Consider the following 22532-nt stretch of genomic DNA (forward strand, 5'->3'; position numbering starts at 1 on the left):
ATCACATTGAATGTGACTACAGACTCTGCAACAGCTGCTTGACCCTACATCTAGGAATATGAGCAAAACCATCAAAGCAATTTACCTGTAAGATGCTAAAATACTCCCACAAGAACCTAATGATATACTTTATTCATTTGTAGTGGCTATAAAATGTGTGCAGCTCGGGTTTATGAATCAGCAAGAGATCTAAACAAAATTGAAATTGTGCTTGAGGTGAATACAAAACATTTTAATCTTTTATAAAACATATATTTACAAAATGCACAGCACGAAATAAAAATGGCACATTCCGATTTTCCCTGACCAAAGAAAGCAGAACTTTTACTTTTTCATAGTATAATCAAATCTATAAATGAAAACATCATCCGTTCCTGAGATATAAAATGCACCCGAATGGTTTTGGTAGCTTAATATATAAGGAAGATCCTTCTGCTTTTGGCCCTTCCAGAAATGATTTCAGAGTCAGTACTTTGGGTAGAGCACCCTGGCAATCTGTCCGTCCGCTCTGTTCGTATCCAGCCACTTCCCACAAAGGAAAATTGTGGTGACGCCATTGGCTGTGTTGGTGATTTCCACCCTGTCGAGCAACCAGCCAGGGCAGAGTCCTGAGTTGTCGTGCTCCACTCGAACTCTCTGCAGATCGCCCATGTCCAGCATTTCCACCACAAAGCGATCAGTCTGCCCCCGTTCAAAGAGGTTACGTAGCCTCTGTCGCAGTTGCCGACTGCCTGAATCTCCGTTGGAGCCATACATTGTGATGAAAACATTGGCATCTGTTCCCGCTCCCTTCTCGTCGCCTGTGATTATGATGATCTCATACTTGACGGGCACCAGGCTTCGAGCTTTGCTTGCGAAGCTCTCAACGGTCTTTGTGCACTCAAAGGTCAGGAATTCATCCCTCTTCGGAGACAGAGGGATAAGGGCATTGCAGCGGAAGATGTACCTAGGCAGGGAAAGAAGAAAACGGGAAGTTTTCAGCTTGCATACAAACAAACAAACCTATGAGTGCTAGTAGAAATCAAATGACTCCTGAAGGAGTTGTAACAGTTCTCTTACTTGTTTCCAAGCTCCTTTTCAGTCACAACTACCTCCTCGACATGCCAGTAAGCCTCTCCTTTCACTTTCTTCCCATCTTTGGGCGTGTGGCCCAGGCAGATGGCAGCAATATCACCCACATTCTTTGAGGAAAACTCAAATCTGTCAACATTTCCCCTGAAAAGAAAAGAAAATGTAAGAAATTGATTGAAATCTCATAATTTATGTTAATGATAAAGTTTTGACATTGTACTATAATGTTATTGTAGTAAACAGTTCAAGTCATTTTTGCAGGTAGGATTAACCTAAGTGCAAGCAGCATAACGGAAACAGCTCTACCAGGAAAAATGTCCAAACTAGATGGGGAAATACTTACCTCAAAAACCTCTTCTTCTTTGAAGAGTTCTCCATTACAAGTTCTTTTGATCTGCACTTCTTCCCCTCCAGTACTATCCAGGCATTCTCCTTGGTTTCGTCTGTGTCTCCAGTTGTGACGCAAATTTCATACTCTTTCAGAGACAAAGTCCAGAACAGAGTCACGGTACAATCTTTCCGACATCTTCTAGCAGAAACTTCATTATTTAGCTTTAAGAAACAACACCCTTCACCCTTATTTAATCCTTGGATAAAAATGTGTAACACAATCAGACTCTGGATCAGAGTTCAGCTTACCCTTCAGGTTTTCTATAGGATTTAGGTTTTGGCACTGAGGGAATTATTGTATTATTTCTATGTTGATGCACATTATGTTTTCAAACATTACCCTACTGATAGACTTGATGATGACCCATTTTCAGATCAGAGCATCGCATTTTGTAATAAAAATTATCCTGGTACTTCAAGTACTTGACAGGGGGAAGTGCTTTTCTATGTTCCTTATGTTTCTATGTTAATCACATTAGACCCATTTACAGTGGCTGTTGCTATAAGCTCAAACTTAGTTGGGCAAAGCACACAGTTGACGTGTTTATCGAACTGTTTAAATTTGTGATGGCAGAACAGAAAAGTAAACTTTTTTAGATGTGTATCCTAAGCAAGAGATGTAAAAAGTAAGTTTTTACTCATCTTTACCAGGGGTGTCATAAAGCATAAAGGGTGTATAATAGCTTACTTGTTTTCTCGTTGAGGTCTAAATAATCATTGTTTGCACAGGCCAGCTCTCTCATTATCTGTCCATCATCGTCTTTCTTGGAAAGCCAGCGGTCACAAGGAAAACGGAAGGTTTTGTCCAGGAACTCATCCTTCACATCAATGTGCTCCAAGTGCCAACCTGGAGCAATACCTGCAAAATTAGTGAAAAAGAATAAGGGAGTGACAGCAGTTCGTCTGATTAACAGAAAATTAATTGACCTGTTCTGAGGTAAACATTGAACTAAGTATTTTTTTTCTTAAATTAGAATAAGGGTTCTTTTCTTTTCTCCCCATTTCCTTCAATTCTTTTTTAAAAAAACACACCAAATATACAATTTTACTGATTTATAAACCTTTGTTGATCTGGGATTTTTATCCTAGAAAGGTACTTTTGGACAATAGTTTCACTCTTTTAAAGGAGGAACTAAAAAGAAATAATACAATTAAATAAACTGTGGAATTACATATGATATACACAATAATTTTAATAATGCATGACATTTAATAAATTATGTACATTTTAGCTATTTATTAAATTGTGGTCCTTCACTCCACTAAATTGTAACCTGTTCATAAAGTAAGGCCTCATAAAATACAGCTTTTAGTGCTTCACAAAAAAGAAACATGAATTAGAAACAACAGAAATCACTCAAACGAAACATGATCAAAGTCAGAACAATCAGATGGTCACTAAATACCAGGCAGTCTGATTTCAGCTAAATCACTGTCATCATTCCTAATTTAATCTTCCCGTTATGCAAAGGGACTATTTATCCGAGCAGCTGACCTGTGTTGTCGTGCCAAACTCTGACTTTGGAGAGGTCTCCCAGGCTGAGGATATCGGGGAAGCGAAACATGTCCACCTGCTTACGCTCAAACTTGTTGGACTTCGTGGACTCCTTCAGCGCCAGCCTCCCAGTGTCACCATTCTCTCCGAAAACGATGACCCACACGTTGGCGTCGGTGCCCGCCCCTGGGCGGACAGAAAAGAAAGATGTATTTAGGAATTAAAGCAGACTAAACTAGCTTTTTCCAAAATCCCACAATTATAAGAACTGCTATACGACTGCAGAGTGGAGTGATTTTGTTACAAGTTTTATGGCATTTAAGCTTTGTTGCTTGTTTTCAACATATTTTCTCTCTTTTTCTGCAACATGCTGAGAATGCCATAATATTGAGTAATACAAAAACTGTAGAGAATTTAAAACATAGGATTTAGGTAAAGTACTTTAAATTTGTTTTGGATTTTTTCTAATTCGCGAATTGTTATAATTTTACCTACAGATTAAAATAAAAAGTTGCCTCTTAACCGCATACTTTTTTAAAAAGAAAAAAATCATTAAATTAAAAATGCACTGACTTTGCTTGAAAGCCAAGTTAATGACAGGAAACCAACCAGTCTAAACCAACATTTCTCATGACAGAATAAATCCAGGAGTTTCTTGATGGTTTTAAAAAGCTTAGAGTGACTGACATTCTTTAAAATATTATTATTCATGTATTATTTTGACCAGGTGTTGATTAAAGACTATTCACAATAAATTCAAGCAATATATGCGGAATTTTAATGAAAGTTGTTTGTTATATATTAATTCCACCCTGAAAAAGAATCACATTAAGAACTAAAATGAACTTGAAATTTACCTTAGTGAGGAATGTATAAAGACTTTCCCACTTATATGTTATTATTCTATATGTGTGTCTAAAATTTAACAAGAAAGCTTGTATTTTCACAGTCCAGTTTGGTTTTAAATACATGGACATGATCGAAGTTGATTATAAGAACTTGTTTTAAATAAGTTAGGATTTTGTTTTCATAGTTTATGTGCAAATGGCACATCTCAGGGTCCCACAGGCAACCAGAAAACATTTTCTGCATGCATGCTCCATTTCACCTCTTGTCATGTCATTTGCATGCATGTGGCTGTGTCTCCATCACACTGGCAGCTTTCTCTTTCCAGAGCCTCAGCATTTGGTGCAGGGCTGCATCCTAGTTTCTAGTAACTGCCAGAGGCAAAGAGCGGTCTTTTGAAGTCGGCTCAGACCTCTCGCTACACTATCACATTGATCAGCAGCGCAACTGTGAAAATACTGCAGCCAGAAAACATGGCGCAGGAGTGTGAACGACTACTAAACAGGATTTATTTCATCACCATGTGACAATCAAATGAATAATATCCCTTTTCCTGCAGGAAAACTTCTGGACGAGGACAAGCAGCATGAACACCTAACTTAACCCCGACTTCTGATTGGAACTAAAGGGGACAGAATGAGATGTATTTAACGATTTGTTAGCAGTGATCACATTTACAATCAGAATATGTTATGCTTGCGGATGAAAGGGGGCTCAAAATCCACCGCTGACAGATGGATCCCTTTGAAAGTGGTGTGAAAACAAATTGACACACTTGACAGATGAAACGTCCATGTTAACCACAGAGTCCCTTGGGATCTTTCAGGCAGAGCTGGGGGATGCTGCTGATGAAAGAGTTTGTCTGAGCCGCTCTCCTGAGTTTGAACACCCCGGGACTTCACCTGGCACTGACCCTGAGATGAAAGGCTGGCTGGATGGATGACAGCATGCCTGATAGGTAGACCTAAAATGGCCTCATGCGCTGTCTGCCTCTGAATCAAATCAGTTCTTTTTCTCCCCCTCTCATGCGTGCTCAAAATATTAAAATAAAGAATGCTCCAAACAGATTCGTCTATGGTTTGATTAAAATGGTAAGACCTTCAGATCAGTGGCTTACAACTTGCAGCTTGGTGGTTTTAAAGATGAAGTTTGTTAAATTAACAGCAAAATATTCTAAATTATTTGTTCATAGTTCAATACTTTTCCAACAAAGATTATGTTCGATTGAAGTCATCACAATTAGAAAAGCCCAATTTAAAGGGGCCAGTATCATATCACAAATGGCCAATAGTCATAAAACATAAAAATCACAAAAGTATCAAAAATTAATCACAATCAGCCTTTTTGAGCAAATAAGTACATTTATTAATTTTTCTGACATCCTACTTAAAATGAAAGTATTAGCGTAGGTCTTACTTGGAACTGAACACGACCGCTTACAGCTGTAAACAGGAAATACTTTCCTTGTCAATATAATTTGTTGAATGGATGTGGACAGGACACTTTTGCTTCTCCCAAAGAGCCAATTAAGCAGGAACAATGGTTGAAACTTGTGACATCAAAGAATTAAGGAATGGAAAACACTTTGTGCCTCTGAGTTACAACACAATTAGAATCCTGGACTAAAAAGGAGGATGAAGCCTGAGGGTTGAGAATCGGACCAAGTTCAAGTCACAATGACAACAATTAGATATAACACCTCGAGAAAAAAAACATCGAGGTGTGTTGCTTCTGTGCATTAAGATTACAAGTTAAGTCTTGCTTTATTTTGGTTTATACTTTTTGCCTGCTGTTAGTCAATCGAAAACATCTTCAAATCACATTATTAAATTTAATTAATAACTCCTTTCTCCCACTTGGATCTTTATTTGGTATAATTAGCTGCAGTAGCAACTGTTTTTCCTCAGTGTTTGACCCAAATCAAAAATGGTTTGTATTTCAGTGTTTACACTTACCTCTCATTAGTTGGAAGCAAATTACTTAAAGTTTTAGGACAAAGCACTATGTTGTAAGAAAGCTTTGTTAAAGAGTACGAGTTGCACCACAATTGGTGTCCTCAAAATAAAGTTTGATTGTTGCATAAAGTAGTGCAGTAAAACAATTACAACAAAAAACGAGACCTTCAGCTGTTTTTATTCACTCTTACTCTTAATGTACACAGTGACACTCAAATTGGTTAAATTGATAATGCTGGTCAGACTTGGAGTGGAATTGACATCTTTCGAGTCTTGGGTCTAAATGGCCGTTTTGGTCTAATTTTGAATTTACCCTTATATTTTCACCATAAAAACTATTTACCTTACCTTGTTTGGTATCATTATTTTCAGAACATCCTAAACTTTGTGATTTTACAGTGTTTGTTTCATTTTGACAAAATTTATTATCACATTGGAGCAAAAAACACACACAGAAACATGACGTCATGCCCGTCACAGGGCGGGCGTCGACCTCAAAATTAATTGGCTGAAATTTTTAGCAATTGTAAGTAAAAAAAATGTCTTACACCTTCAACTGCCACTGTCGTAAATTATTGGCAGACTTTGCTCAACACCGACTGAGTAGGATGCCGGGTGGTTAGGTCTGGGGCTAATTCTCTCGGAGAAAATTTCATTCACCACATAAATGTTCACCTTCTGAATTCACATTTGAGATGAAGACCTACTGATGCCTGACTTCACTGTTCATGCATAATATCATCACTATTTGGCAACGTTTGGCTAATTCCTGGGGTGCCTTGTGCTTGCTTTTAATGACATTCAAATTTTCTACAATCTCCTTACATTGGTATTAAAAGAATAAATATATTATATTCAAAGTTTCCTTTAAAAAATGTCATGTAATTACAGAAGCTTTCAGGGAAAACTGCCACTCTTCCTGCTTTTCTTAATCTCTGATTGTGGAGTTTACCTGAAACATCGCTCGTCTTGACCTGGATGATGTAGGTGGTGAGCTCCACCATCACCTCATCGTCCACCACAGCAGGCATCTCACAGATCATGGTCCTCTTGGGCCCGCGGGTCCTGGACAGCCACTCCTCGTAGGTAAACACATACACCTCCTCTGTGCTCAGGTCACGCATGATCACCTGGATTCACAACACCTGGGTTTTAAAATAATCCTGATGCAAAGCAGGAGAGATGCCATCAAAAGTAAATGATGTCAGAGGACGTGACACTGGATTTTGTGATGGCACTAGAAAAAAACAACAAATAAAGATTAATTACCAACACCTGGTTATTGGTAATGCATCAGTGTTTAATCAGGGATAAGCTATTCCTAGAGTGCTCCATGCATGGATGATGAAATGTATCGCTGCAATGTCCTCTAAATATTTTATTGTTAGTGAAAGGCTTTGCCCACATAACCTCTCTCTTATTAGCTCAGCTGTATGCATGTTTATTTGGGCTGATTACTATTCTGGATGTTCGCCCTGTCAGCCGTGGAGTTCATTTCAATACGCGCTCCCACCTATCCGTAAAGGCAGAACATCTGCTTGTGATGCTGAACACACCAGGCTCTGTGAGCGGGGCGAGTCAAGGAGATGCTCACAGTCACACAGTTCCTGGCGCAGATCGACAAGGCATGGGATTTCTCCAGCCTGCCCTGCTGCCCCGCAAGCACCACGGCTTTAGCAGAGACAGTGTTAGCAGGGAGAGACGTTCCAACCTTTTAAAGCTGAAACTTCCTGTAGATGGTAGAAGTGACCTCTGATGGTGTTTTTGCCGGGTCGTGTAGCGAGAAACCATTGTTTTGTTTCTACTCGTGTGCTACTGCACGGAACCTGTTAACGTGTATGTGTGCGTATCCAGATGCAGGGCTTTGCACCGTGAGCTGACCTTGTCGAGAAACCAGTCGGGTCTGCTGCCGGAGCCGTCAATACGGAGCCTCATTTTCTTGAGTGGGGCTATGTCATCGATCTCCATGTTGAAAGTGTCTTCCTGACCACGCTCAAACCTGTCCCCCGCAATAAACAACTCATAGTTTATAATCCTGATTGTTATTTCATATTTCAAATTAGAAGATGGGAGTGAAGATATGAAAAGAATATATATATATATATATATATACTGTATATATATATGCTACCTGTCCTCGTTTTTCCGCAGCAGAATCTCTTCTGTGCTGCCATTGGCACCAAACACAGACATGAAGATCTTGGTGTCGGTTCCTGCATTCTGCACATCTCCGGTTACTACCGTCAACTCATAGATAACCTGAAAAGGTCATGAAGTTTCATAAATCAGATAAGAAAACAACCCACTACAATTTGATAGTCAATTTGAATCAGGATATTTTGTTTTTCACATTTAGAGAACTAAGAAATCATCTGTGGCATGGAAATCAGAGGATTTTCATATTGATTGACCCTGATCAGTGGTTTGGAATTTCAAAATAAGATCTTTGAACATACAATAAGAACTACCAGGTTGTACTAACAACACTCTTGAGATAGATATCTTCAGTATTAGTAAAATTGATAATAGAACTCAAATGTGGCTCGACGATGTAAAAGATAGTGTTCATGAGAGTGCAAGGCTTTCAACAGATAACAGGAAGGTCAAATGTATTACAGCAAAATTCTCTGTTTTTCCGTTCAGAGTTCATCTTCTGTCTGCTGTAGAACATGCTAGATTTTGCAATATTGGCAGCCTTTTGGAAATCTTGTCTTTAAGACACATTCTCACGGGAAGCTAACTCAGATTCTTGGTAATAATGCATTGTCATGCTGTGTACTCTAACTGCGCTAATCACAAATAACAAACAATTTAAAATGGCAACCCTGTAATCATGGAGTCCTTACAAAACACTATGATTATAAAAGCTGCTTTTACATCTTATAATCTAGCTCTAAAAGAGAAACTAAGTGACTACTGTTTCATAGAGATGCTTTGAGCATTTTAACTATTAAAGAGAAACATAATTGGAATGTTTTTCTGTCTAACGGGAATGCAAATAAACAGAGGCAAGATGTTAAGACTAACAGTAATAATGTCAGCTGAAGAGATGATCTGTCAAAAGAAATTCTTACACCCGGTGAGCCCGATGACTTTAGTAGTCATAAATATGTCATTTAGCTGTAAAGTATTGCCCTGTAGCAAAAATTTATAACTTGTCTTATTGCTCTTATAGGATCCATAAATCAATTATATTAACATATGTAAGACAGATAAAGTCATTAAGGGTGATAAAAGATCAGAACAGTGCTTTAGATACAATAACACCTGTACAACCTGAAAATGTATTGAATTATTACATTATATAATGTACACACACTACTGTACAAATTCATTTATGTAAAGTCATAATTAGAGGCTACATGACAAAGCAGGATTTCCAAGGGATGTAATTATATGCTTGAGGAAGTCTGACTGTAATATCATGTAGTAAACCTTTACTACATGATAGCAGTAAAGGTACATGATAGCAGTAAATTTAGAACCCGCATTCTAAATTTTGTAGAATGGGGTTTTATTTTTCGCTGTTTTTCAAGATGTCCCCATTAATTAAATAACTAGTTATTCTTAGCTATAAATAATTCTTAAAATAAAGAAATATGTTAAGAATTTCACAGTTTTGATGTGTGAAAGTGCAACAAATTGTGTCATTTCTTTTGTCTGTTTACAAACCTTCTGGGAGATAGCAATGGCCTCTGCATCTAACACATTGAATACTCTGGCAGTCAAGCCATCCCCTCGATCTTTGGCCAGCCAGCACTTGCAAGCAAAGATATATTTGACCCCTTTGGTTGGCACAGCAACGGCCAGCTCATCAACTAGCCAGCAGCTCTCTGGAGTGGCCCCATCATGGCCGAGCTGCAGGGAGGGGAAAGAACAATCACTTCACACAAACAAGGCTGTATTTTTCCAGCACTTTGACTCATGTGTGGGTGTGCATGGGAGTGCCCATGCCTCAGTGAAACTCTAAAAGCTTCACCCCTTTACTCACCTCCACCTTTCTAATCTCCCCCACGTCTGAACCGTGGGCCTCGAAGCTCTCTAAGGAGCCAGCCAGAAAGCCCTTCCTCCCGTTAGGAAGATCAAGCCACAGCCTCTCCGTTTGGGTGTGATTGACCCCAACGATGATTACATACGCCCTGCTGGCGGTGCTGGCATCCCGCTCCGGCCCAGTGCCGATGGAGACGTGGTATGGTATGACTGCAAGGTGGATATAACACCTTGAGGATGTGACTGACCTCAAAAAGAGATCACGATGAATGTGTGAATATTTCTTACTCGGTAGATTTTCTTCTTCTTCTTCGTCTTCCCTTTTCTTCTTGTTCTTTCTGTTCATGTTACTATCAACACTGTTCACTGTCAAGGCTGAGGTCTTTTTACTGTTTAGGCTCTCTCTGACACCTTCATAATCCTAAAACACAAGAGATTAAGAAATACAGGCACAGACAGACGCTGTAACAATATAAAATAACAGAGATAAGATAGAAATATTTTTTGTCCATAAGAAAGCAGCATGGACAGAATGACTGCTGACAGTGGTATGCTTTTATACCACACTGGAGATTGTTATTTTTTGATACTGTCATTTAATCATATATTGCACATTTGCATTTAAGTAACATGTTTTTACTTTTCCCCAGTTGTAGTGCCATGTACTCGTATTACGGTACATATTTGCACAGCTAAAGTTGTTTAAAGTGTCACTAAGACCACAGCAGAGATAAGATTTAGAATATTTTCATTGCGTTTTATTCTGTGGAGTACATAAGGTGGAACAAACAAACTCATTAATCCAGATTCTTGTTTTAAAGGACAGCCTAAAATAAAAGCAAATAAAACTCCAGTTTCATACACTGAAAGACGTTCCCTAAGAAACTACTCATTTATTTGTTTGCTTAATTTGCGGGGAGTCCTGTCGTTGCGTGTGTTACCTTGACATAGAAAACCCTTTTGATGAGTCTGTCCTCCCTCTTCCTGGAGAGCCAGCGCTCGCATAAGAACAGGTAGACCTCTTCTGTGTCGAGATCGAACACCTCCACTTGGTCCAAGTACCAGTCTGGACTCATCATGCTGTTATCATGGCGGATTTTTATCTTAAAAACCTGCCCGAGGTCCACGGCTTCAATCGTGAACTTATCCACCTTGGAGAAAAGATGATGATGAATTACAAGCATGTATAATATATACAGTACCTCACGAAAGTATTCCTATCACTTGACCTTTTCCACATTATTAAGATTTTATGCAACAGAGCGACACTATGCACAATTATGAAGTGTGAAGTTACAAGTTTCAAGTTTATTTGCAAATAGAAATAAGAATGGCTATAATGGAATGGTTTAAATAAAAGTATATGTACTTATATGTGACTTAGAATGGCCCAGGCTAAGTCCAGAACTAAATCTAACAGATAATTAGTGGCAAGACTTTGATATTCACCCATTCCATTTTGACTGTGGCCATAAAAGTCAGCCTGTATAGGGAGAAGAGTTGCACCTTCAATATTAGAAAAAGCCTTCAGATTAATAGTCATGTATGATTCACAATTGTCCACTGGTTTGTAATCTTTCACTTAAAAAGCCAATAAATTGCACTGATGCTTGTGGTTGTAACATGACAAAATGTGGAAAAGCTCAAGGTGCATGAGCACTGTATGTCTTCTCTTCAAGTATTGTAGCTAAGAAAACGTTTTCTTACAGATCCTCTTTCAAATTTGTTACTGTTCGTTTCCGACTTGCTCAGTTTTCTCTCCCCAGTGTCCCCCAGGTCTCCGTAAATTGTGAGGAAGACGTTAGCGTCTGTTCCAGCACCGCTTACATCACCTGTCATTACTGACACGTTGTATGTGTGAGCTGTGGTGGGAATAACAGCAACAGACGAGCACAGAACACATCAGTTTCAGGTATTTTCAAGACAATATACAGAACGAAAAGGCAATTTACCATCTTTTGACAATGCTCTCATGACAGATTTATTAAGGGAAAGAGGAAAAGGGAAAAAGCAAGACACAACATACTCTCCAGGGCATCTTCCACTTCCACCTCAGTCACTTTCAGGCTGCCGTCTCTGGAAAGCTTCTCGGTGATGATGTCAGAGGGCTGCAGCTCTCGCACTGTTTCTCCATCATCTTCTGACTTGGCAAGCCAGCGCTCACATGGGAAGATGACGGTTTCTGAGCCCTAAAAAGAAAGATCATTAATATCTCTAAGAATTTATCTTAGTATTTTTAGAGAAGACTTTGCTTTAGTCTGTGTTTTCGAATTTGTACTTGTGATCATAGTAAAACCACACTGTTGGAGCAGTGTCAGTTTTCTATGTGAAGAACATCACCACCTGCTGACAAGAAACAGAAGAAGAAAATGCTGGTAAATGGTAAATAGGTGGTAAATGTAGGTCTACTGCGACGTTAAACAGGGAATCAGTATCACGGTTGAATTTTGTTTTCAATTTTCTAAATTTTCCAAAGTCAGTCTTGGAATAAATGGCTGAGAGGAACCTTTGCCAATACACTCATAAATGTAAATATTTTCTACATCAACATATTTTTAACAGGCTGATAACCTGATAAATGTTTAGTTTGAAATGTTGCAGTATTTTACCTTTGCTATCATTAATTTAGGTTAATCTGTGAATATAATGTATTTATAATCTAATAATTAATTTTTACATCTAATTATTGTAAAAATAGATATTTTAAACGTTGATTTAAATATACTGTCACAATAACGATTAAACAGATACACTATGAAAAGTCAAATTTTTATACAAGATGTTACCTACTTCCAAATAAAACAATCTAATTGTAATTGTGATACATTGTGACTTTTCATAATTTTTGTTTTATAAAAATGCTACATCCATTTAGGGCTTTATATGCATGAATACCTGCTTGATGCAAAAATAATTTAAAGAAATAGTATTTTTCACCAGATGATTTGAATGCTAAAGATTTTACTGATCAATATAGAGTTTCTTCTATTGTTGCAGTCACGCTGCAAACGTACCTTTCCCTTCCTGAGCAGGCGTCTAATCTCCACTCTGTCCAGATGCCAGCCTGGGTTGACCCCCCGGTTGTCATGGCCGATGCGGATTTTCTCAATTACGTCCCCTACATCTTCTAACTGCAAGAACAATACAAATTGCTCTTTTAAAGGGAAAATTCACCATAAGCAACCATCTGTTTTCCAAAAGATTTTAAAAAATCTGCATGTATTAAATTGTAGCTTCTCGTATTTTAACGTACTTCAACAATAAACATGTCCTCAGCTCCTCTTTCAAAGTACATTCTCCTTTCCCTCTTGTTGACACACAGAGACTTCTGCTGAGTGCACACTCCGTCTCTTCCATACAGAACAATAAAGACGTCGGCGTCTGTCCCAGCACCGAAAACATCGCTGGTGAAGGTTTTAATCTCATACGGAACAACTAGAAACGAAACAAAAAAACAAACAAACAGAGAAACCAAATTGAAAGTATTTTTGGCATCCAAAAGAAACAAATTTCATATGAGTGCAACGTAAAACAATGAACATTACATGGTGTGTAAAACTCTGATTGAAGAGGGTTAGGAAAGAGATCCCTGACAATCGCCCCATCATCTTCTCCTTTGTCCAACCAGCGGCCGCACGGAAAGCGTAACTTCTGCCCTACAGATTGGGCATCGATCTCCACCCAATCGAGGAACCACCCTGCAGACCCTCCTCCTTAAAAATTCATAGACATTTTACAAATGTGAATGAACTTTGAGTTATTTAGCAATGTAAAAAATAAAAAAAAGACATCTTAATTTACCGCAGTTGTCATGTCCAATTCGCAGCTTTCTCAAGGGTCCCAGGTCAACAGCTTCCACTGTAAATTCATCAATCATGCCTCGCTCAAACTTGTTTCTATGCGTCTTTGAGGCCTTTAGAGTAATTATACCTGCAGATGTGCGCAGAGTAGCTTAATACATTACGATGCATGCAAATCAAACACAATGTAATAGCTTAAAGCGTCACCTGTGTCATCCTTGGTACCAAAAAGGGTCATGAAGACATTCGCATCTGTCCCTGCATATTTCTTGTCGCCGGTTTTTATCTTCACTGTGTATGTTGTTGACATGGCTGTAAAAAAAAAAAAAGTTACTAAATAGGTGAAATCTCTATTAATGGGTCTTATTGGTTCAGAATAGAATAGAATAGAATAGAATCTGGGAATATTTATGTGCATCAAGAGTAAAGTGGTAGGTAAATAGAGATACAAATTAGAAATAAATAATAATAATAATAATAATAATAATAATAATAGTAATAATAATAATAATAATAATGGCAGCTATGCAGCTGTAAAGTATCAAAGATACATAAAAACAAAAGGTGACAAAAAATACAGTAATAAATAGGAGATGAAGATCCTGCGATATGAAATTCTACTATGGATTTTAGTTTTGCTATACATCTCCTCTTTTCTCACCCTTCTGTTCCAAGCCAAGGGTCGCTTCGGAGTCGTCTTCATCTTCATCTCCCTTCTTCATGAAGGCTTCATCCACAGGGACCAGCTCTCTGGCAAGCTGGCAATCATCTTCATCAACAGCAAGCCACCGTTTACATGGAAAAAAATACCTGCATAGAAGTACATGATTTATTCTGAATATTCTCTAGATTTGTCCAGATTCAAAGTCTCCACATAACACTGGTCATCTCTTTTTTTTTTTTCAAAGTCAAGTACCGTTTCATACCACACAGTGGAGCTCTGCTGACATAATATGTTTTATGAGTTGGCTGAGTTAATGCTGTTTTATCACATCTAATTGAAGGATCCTAAGTGAACACCCTTTTTCAATAGTGTGGTCTCAGTTATTCAGATCAAATAACTCTGACCTCAATAGCTGAGCGATCAGGTGCTCTCTTCCTATTATCCCAATGACTCACGTTGTGTCATCTTTGGTGTCTATGATTTCCACTCTGTCCAAAAACCAGCCGGCGCTGGCCTGGCTGTTGTCATGACGGATCCTGAGCTTCTTCAGGACCCCAAGATCAACTGCTGTCAGGCTGAAAACATCCTCCTGGGTCACACACAAGCAATAGAAATATGAAAAAAAGACACATTTTATTTACATTTTATCAGAAAATGACATGTCAACAAATATTTATACCCTTGTCAATAATCAAAAGATAAATCTTTATTGGAATTAAAACCTTCCTAATTGTTGATTATGCTTCGGCTGGTGTTTTGATGATTCATTGGTGATAAACTTGAAGTATTTGAGTTTGGAAAGCCTCCTTGTTACCACTCTGTATGGGTTAAATGTTACTACTAGTTAGACGAAGCATATTGGTAAAATTAAAAGATCACTTTAAACCTAAATATAACCTAGGTATGAAAGGTTTTGTTGGCAATCTGTACTCTTTAGTTAATAGAAATACGTGTAATTGAACGTTTATTTTATTTATACTCAATGCATGCATGAACTTTCAGTTAGTAATCCATTCAAAAAGGGAATGAGGAAACCAGACCGATCCTGCCAAGGCTCACAGTGAGGAATATGGTAAAGTAGGTAAAAATCCTTGAAGCTCAGTTGGAGGACTCACAAAATGTCAAAAACAGCCACACTGCAAAAACACAAAACCTTACCAAGTATTTTTGATCCAGTTTCTACTGGCAATATCTTAGTACACTTGAAACAAGACAAAATCAACTTACAAAGAACTTTTTAGCAATATATGGGACATTCCTTTAAGTGTCCTTAAGTGGAACTAGAACTTTTTTCCATTAATATTAAAGAATTATTGACATAAAACAAGCTTCTATTTCTTGGAGAAAAGTTACTTGTAATTTTTTTTGTCCTATTTTAAGTTTAAGTGTAGTAAGATATTTGCACTGGAAATCAGACAAAAATACTTCGTGAGATTTTGTGCTTTTGCAGTGTAGTGGCCACTATCTACATGCTAACCAGTCTGTTGGAAAGCAAGTTAGCAAAAAACTGTTTCTTGCCCACAAACACAAAAAAATATAAATCTTTCACTATTCTATAGAGTAGAATAGTGCTGCCTGAGTAGAAAAGATTGCTCTCTGTGTGCTAAAGCTTGTAAAGTGTTGTAGAAGAAGTACTATTATTTTTTTACATGTTAAATACAGGCTACAATCTTGAGAGAAGATATTTTTTAACTCAACTGGATCATAAGTAAGGGAAATACAACACTCCACTAGAAGTGGCAAACGTTTTCCTTGACAACAAAAGCTGAATTAAACTTGATTTTAAAATCGAGTTCCACTGGACAAAACATACCTGTCCTTTCTCAAATTTATTCAGGCGATTGGATTTCCTGAGCCATCGCTCTCCTGTGTCACCACTCTCTCCGTAAATGGTGATGTAGACTTTGGCATCAGTCCCAGCACCCCACATTGTCCCAGTGTACACATAAACCTCATAAGAGTTCACTGAAAGGAAAACACAGTAAATCTTCAGTGGAATTATAATAATGCATGAAGTGGCTAATTAAAATACTGCCTGTCAGGGGTGACATATTAGTAAGTGTGCAGATTACAGTCATGCTCCACTTACTCTCCAATTCCTCGTTGGAGTCAGCCAACAGTTCAACCACAATCTCCCCGTCCTCTTCGTCCCGGGCCAGCCAGCGGCTACAAGCGAAAGTAAATGTCTCCACCACTTCCTGCAGCTCCTCAATTATCTCCACCTCCTCCTCTTCTTTCTTTTTCTTTTTCTTGTCCTTCTTCTTTTCTTTTTTAGTCGTCTCTTCTTTTTTCACCTCAATCTGCACCATGGCCATCGTTAGCCTCTTGATGTCCACCATCTCCAGAAACCATCCGTCTCCAATGCCCTTACCATCGTGGAAGATTCGGATTTTATAGATTTTCCCGACATCCAGAGCTTCAATCTGCATTTTAGGGAAAAGACAGTATTTAAAGTATGCATGTATGTGTCTGAATTTTCTTTTTTTTCAGTCCAAATGCACCTTTTGCTGTGATTGCAACAAACTGATTGTATCTATAGACTAAAGTTTTTGTTTCTCTCATTCTTCTTAGCAAAACACACCCAGTCTTGTTGTCAAAAAAAAACAAAAATCAATATTACAACCTTTTCATGAACTAGTTTTTGAATGCTCCTTTATAACGCACGCATATGCTTTGATCTAAAGCATTTCATTATAGCTCTAGTGGAAAAGCAAACGAGCGTTTGCTTAGTGTTTTTCCCCCAAACTAACCGAGTGAGTTGAGTAATGCTGTTGGATATAGGTAATATTAGCATTACCTATATCCAACAGGTAATTGGATATAGGTAATCCAATAAATGTTAAAATGATCAATTTTAACATTTATCATGTTAAGCTTGTTAACAAGAATAAGCTACTAATATTGTTGTTTTGTTATCCATGTTCAAAAGTGAGTAGTTCTATATTTACTTCAGTATTTTATAGAAAAAAGGTACTTATAAGGGTAGTTTTACTGCACTGTACTTTTTTCTTTTATTTGAGTAATATTATTTCTACTCTTACTTGAGTAGATTGATTTTGCAATTAAATAAATAGACTTCAGAGATTGGAAACCTTAGTATTTATTTATTTAAAATGTTACTTAAAGGTTTGTTTATGCATTTATATTGAAGTAAAAACTCGTTTAGTCTGGCGAGATCCACAAAAGTACAATATGTATGGCAGGCCGTTTTAACATTAATTCTGTTTCGTCTGATTATCCGTGATTACTTTCTAGATATCTAAAAATGCATTTTGACTATCCGGGATGGTAATTTAAGATATCTGCATTTATATTCTCACTAGCAAGAATAATAATTTGAGAAATCTTCAATTACATTTTTATGAGTCAAATTTCAATTCAAGATAACTCAAATGATGGATAACAAAACAACAATATTTGTAGCTTATTCTTGTTAACAAGCTTAACATGATAAATGTTAAGATAGATCATTTTAACATTTATCAGGTCACCGGACCTGTCATTTGACGGGACACAATATCCGTAGTTACAAGATATCTCGAACGTAATTATGACTAGTCAAATTTACAATTTTAGATATCTGAATTAAGAATTGCATGAAAGCCCCTTTGTGCTGTCCAAGCAGTTGCCTGCAGAGTTTTAGGTTTCCTGCACAAAATTGTCAGTACATGCCATGATGTAAGAAGAGCGCGGCAATATGGGATATGCGGAGATAGCAAAGCTTTAGGCACTTGAAGACTGTTTCAGAAATCTGCAAAGACTTTCTTGCTTGTTCACTTATAAACAAACAGCTTAAAAACCTAAAAGTGCTGCTGTCAATCTATTTCCAACATGAAAGTGATGCATTTTCACACATCTTTTTTCCTGTTTTTTTGTTGTTTTATAGAACTTTCAAAATGCTACGTAAGTCAGTGACGTTTTGACTATACAGAATACATATTCAAGATATCAGTAATGTAATTCTGACTAGTCAGTTAATTTAAGATATCAACTAGAAAAACCATGTAATTCAAGATATGTCTAATTCATTTGGAGATATCTTAAAAAAAATTGACTAGTCAAAATTACAATTCAAGATATCTCTAATTTAGTTTTGCCTAGTCATTACTTGCTTTTAAGATATCTATCATTTAATTTTCACTAGTCAAAACTACATATCTTCTATCTAAAAATACATTTAAGATAATTATGGTGTCATTCAAGCTACCTTTAATTAGAATTATGACTAGTCAAAACTAAAGATATCTTAAATTTACTTTATTACAAGTCATAAGTGAATTGTAGATATCTGAAAGGTGTGTTTCAGATAATGAGTAGTTCATTGTAGATATCTTGAATTGAAGTCTCCATACAACTCAATGGGAAATCTGACGTCATTTCGACTGGTCAGAATGTAATTAGAGATATCTCGAATAGGTATTTTGTCTAGTCAAAAAGATAATTCGAGATATCTTAAATTAGTTATAGGTCTAGTCATAAAGCAATTTCAGATATCTGGAATGTAAGGCTGGTAAAACCGAATTTATGCTAAAACGGCCTGCCATCGAACGTGACAACATGCGACTCTGTTGTGTGGGCGGGTTTGATGCTATAGGCGTCAACGTCTATGATGTCATAATGTTAGTGTTATTCTTTTGTCTTCCTTTTTCTCTAATCCTCACTTTGCACTTGTTTCTCACAGAGCCCGGATCAGTTCGAGTTGTTCCCGCTGCTTTAGCAGAAAACTTGAATTTTATCCTCAAACAAAAGAAATCTACAACTATACCAAGTAGGATGGATTCTTTATCTAAAGGAACCCCTGTTGTCACTGTCGAGACCCTGTTGGTACCGATCAACAGTCTTTTCACTGATCTGAACTGGATGGAGTTTTTGCACCTGACTGCTGGAAAACCAGATCGCAGCACCACCTGCAGTCTGGTCAAGATTTTGGGACATTTCTTGAAGCTATTTACATCTAACGTTCTGGATAATTTCCAAAAAGAGAAATTCACCATTGAGGCTGTGGAGAGGGTCGTGGGAAACAAAGTGCCTGAAGCCTTTGCAAAAGTTCTAGAGGTTGATGGAGACATTCGTACAAAACACACCGAGGTAATAAACATGCTAATTGTCCAATATGTGGTTAATAAAGTCAATTCCAACACCACAAAAAATTACCACAAGCATATACTCAATTATATGGTTCACGAAACCAAGTTAATGATAAAGGATCTCTTTGTTGCATTGCAAATATCCCATAAGAAAACAAAGACAGTAACCTTCCCCCGGCAAGTATCCATCGTCTACCCAGCTGAGACACAGTGTTGTTTCAAAATTCTGAAAAATAGGATCGTGGGGTTTTTCAGGAAGTACGTTTGGAGACGTTCATCTAAGGTTGCTCCAATGGTCATAGTAGAAAAAACGGAAAACGTCTTCATCTAAAGACAAGTGAACACATAAGAGGCAGATAAAAAATGAGAAAAAGTCCTCTAGTAAAAGAAAAGGTGTTCTGGTAAATAAACCAAAGTAAAAGTTTGATGAAGTCGTACCGTTTGATGAAGTTTGACTTCATCAAACTTTTACACACTATTATGTAATCGAGACATTTATAGAATAGAATAGAATAGAATAGAATAGAATAGAATAGAATAGAATAGAATAGAATAGAATAGAATAGAATAGAAGTACTTTATTCATCCCAGCAGGGAAATTACTTCGCAGTTACAGCATAGAGACAAGATTGTTATAAAAAGTAAGAACTCATATGTGTTCCAGAATGTTATAGATAACTTACTTCTGAACTCTTGAGGTGTTTAACACAGAGAGAGAGTCCCTATTTATCAACCTATAGGTTGATAAATTACTTTTATTTGTCATTTGTGTTAATATTTCTAAGGGTAACAAAAATACATTTAGGTCTAAAGACGGTTCCCACAGTGATACCTGTGGTGTATTTTCATTTCCATTCTTGAGTTTGTAAATAAATTCTTTATCCTTATCAAGTGTCCTTATTCATGGGTCAGACCTACTCAGTTTCACTGGCTGGACCGTGGGGTGTTACAGTAAGCTTTACGAACCCGGAGCGTTAAATCTAGCATGCATGACAGAAAGCGCTACACAAAGTTAGTAGCTAATAAATAAAAATTCAGTAAAAATGCTTATTTAAGAAATATGATGAAAATGTTAGCATGAACGTTATCACTAGCATATCCAGTGACTAACATTTTGCTTCTACCAGTAGGATGAGGGTTTCCACTAGCATGTTGACTAACATAAAATTACTCCATTCAATGTGAAAACATTAGTGTGTAATTTGTTTTTTTGGGTGACGTTTTTCATCTGTTACATTGCCATGGTAACTTGAAAATGCAACAGAAGTAAGAACTCGTTTCTGGAGCTGGAGCTGCACATGTTGATGTTGTGAGGTTGCATGCAGTGATTTGAGCTGCATTAACAGTGACAAAATAAACTAATCTGAGTGGCTGAAACAAGAAGCCATCTGATTGGCAGATCAGATTTTTTTTTCTCTTGTAAAAAAAACCCAAACATTTGTGGATTGAGACGTCAGAGGAGTCTCTAAATTCACACACAAATGCAGCGCAACTCACAGGCCAGAAACAGCTTGTAAATCAAGATATATTTGTGTTTGCATCAAAAGTACAAGTGTGGATCTCGTTCTGTGTATTTGTGAATTATGAGACTGTTTTAGCTCCATACTCTAGCACAGTGGTTCTTAACCTTTTTTGAGGTACCGAACCCATCAGTTTCATATGCGCATTCACCGAACCCTTCTTTAGTGATAAATAAAATAATTTTTTTTTCCAAATTCAAGACATAGGTATATGTTTTTTGCTGGTGCACAAAATGAGCCGTGCATGAACGTCACCTTTGCTCAAAGAACAAAACCATGAACTCACAGCAAGTTACAGTATGACTTTATTCTGGCCCCCCAAAAGTATTTCGGCCCCATAAAAGAATTTCAGCCCCCCAAATATTTTTTTTACTATTTTACTAATTTAAAATAAATTTGGATTTTTTCAAAGAATTAAATTTTTTTTAATAACTTCATTTTTTTTTATTTTAAATTTAATTTTTTTTTGTCGTTTTGAATCCACAAAATACTTTTTTGGGGCCAGAATAAAGTTTTGCACAAATTAAATACCTGCAAATCAGTGTGACTTCTGCTGATGTTTTTGGGAGACCAGTTCAGAGAGGCGTGGCTTCACCTTCAGAGCAAAGTCTGTTCATTTACTTCTTTTTTGCTCGACATATTTAGTATGGATTAAAATATTAAGAAAGAAACCACACGACGTACAACTACGACAGCCGCTGATACTGCGTGCACTAAATTCCCCGCAGCACTGATTGGCCAAGCAATGTAACATGATCCTCTGCAGCAAGTGATGGCCAAGCGGGGCGCGTCATCACGACTTTACACAAGTGTGTCTTTACCTCCACGGCAGAGGCTCCGCCGAACCCCTGAGACCGACTCATCGAACCCCTGGGGTTCGACCGAACCCAGGTTAAGAACCACTGCTCTAGCACCTGTGTGTCAAACTCAAGGCCCGTGAGCCAAATCTGACCCGCCATAAAGTTTTATGTGGCCCAGAGAGACACGTACATAGAACCTTGGAAGTAATCGTTGTATGTTTAAATAATATTTTGCCAACTAAATAAAAGCAGTTTTCAACTGAAGAAGATTAAGACCACAGAAAAAGAAAAATAATTCTGAGAAAAATGTCAAAATTTTGACTTTTTTCTCAGTTTCTTTTCTGTAGTTTTCATATGTATGCTGCCAAATTACCTCAATCTGAAATGATGCTCAGTATTATTGAATTTTAAAAAGTACTCATTGAGTGCAGAGGTGGCTATTTATTCAAATTTCAGAGGTTTGTTAAAGGATTTTATCAGTACATTTTGCCACAATCGGCCCTTAGAGGACATTCATAATTTTGATATGGCCCAAAATAAAAATGCATTTGACACCCCTGATCTAGCACCTCCCATGTGTGCACATCTCTGCTTTCAGGTTTTCTGTTTTTTTTAATAAAGAAAAATTATTGCAGACCCTGTGTTGCATTACTGAGGTGGTAGTGTAATGTAAAAACGTTCAAGAGATATGAATACTTTTGCAAGACACAGTGAACATTAGCATATCTTGAGGTTTAACAGAGACCTTGAAGATTTCAGTGGTGCCACGTTCAAAATTGTTGGAGCGGCTTTTCAGGGCGAGGATTTCGGTTTTTCCTTCATCTCCATATATCTGACAGAAGACGTCGGCGTTGGTTCCGGCTGATCGCATATCGCCAGTAACCACTGTTATTTCATAGTTGATCACTGTTAAA

At 37.4% G+C, this 22532-nt stretch overlaps 1 protein-coding gene across 1 annotated transcript in view; it reads right to left on the reverse strand.

Annotated features, from left to right (window-relative positions):
• Positions 1–228: 228 nt before the first annotated feature.
• The window catches only part of loxhd1 (lipoxygenase homology domains 1), a 34169-nt gene continuing 11865 nt past the window's right edge, over positions 229–22532 (reverse strand). Inside the window, exons 19-42 of the mRNA XM_014468650.2 lie at positions 22364–22524; positions 16301–16634; positions 16025–16176; positions 14667–14800; positions 14209–14357; positions 13755–13859; positions 13549–13677; positions 13293–13460; positions 13001–13182; positions 12762–12878; positions 11774–11936; positions 11455–11609; positions 10689–10898; positions 10036–10168; positions 9749–9957; positions 9430–9615; positions 7889–8016; positions 7639–7756; positions 6710–6887; positions 2957–3142; positions 2150–2320; positions 1415–1547; positions 1060–1215; positions 229–946 (exon numbers count right to left, since the gene is read on the reverse strand). Of these exons, the coding sequence (XP_014324136.2) occupies positions 466–946; positions 1060–1215; positions 1415–1547; positions 2150–2320; positions 2957–3142; positions 6710–6887; positions 7639–7756; positions 7889–8016; positions 9430–9615; positions 9749–9957; positions 10036–10168; positions 10689–10898; positions 11455–11609; positions 11774–11936; positions 12762–12878; positions 13001–13182; positions 13293–13460; positions 13549–13677; positions 13755–13859; positions 14209–14357; positions 14667–14800; positions 16025–16176; positions 16301–16634; positions 22364–22524 (4238 nt within the window). The 3' untranslated portion in view covers positions 229–465. The remainder of the gene's footprint in view (positions 947–1059; positions 1216–1414; positions 1548–2149; positions 2321–2956; positions 3143–6709; positions 6888–7638; positions 7757–7888; positions 8017–9429; positions 9616–9748; positions 9958–10035; positions 10169–10688; positions 10899–11454; positions 11610–11773; positions 11937–12761; positions 12879–13000; positions 13183–13292; positions 13461–13548; positions 13678–13754; positions 13860–14208; positions 14358–14666; positions 14801–16024; positions 16177–16300; positions 16635–22363; positions 22525–22532) is intronic.

The sequence above is a fragment of the Xiphophorus maculatus genome, chromosome 8 (genome assembly GCF_002775205.1).
Source record: "Xiphophorus maculatus strain JP 163 A chromosome 8, X_maculatus-5.0-male, whole genome shotgun sequence".
NCBI lineage: Eukaryota > Metazoa > Chordata > Actinopteri > Cyprinodontiformes > Poeciliidae > Xiphophorus > Xiphophorus maculatus.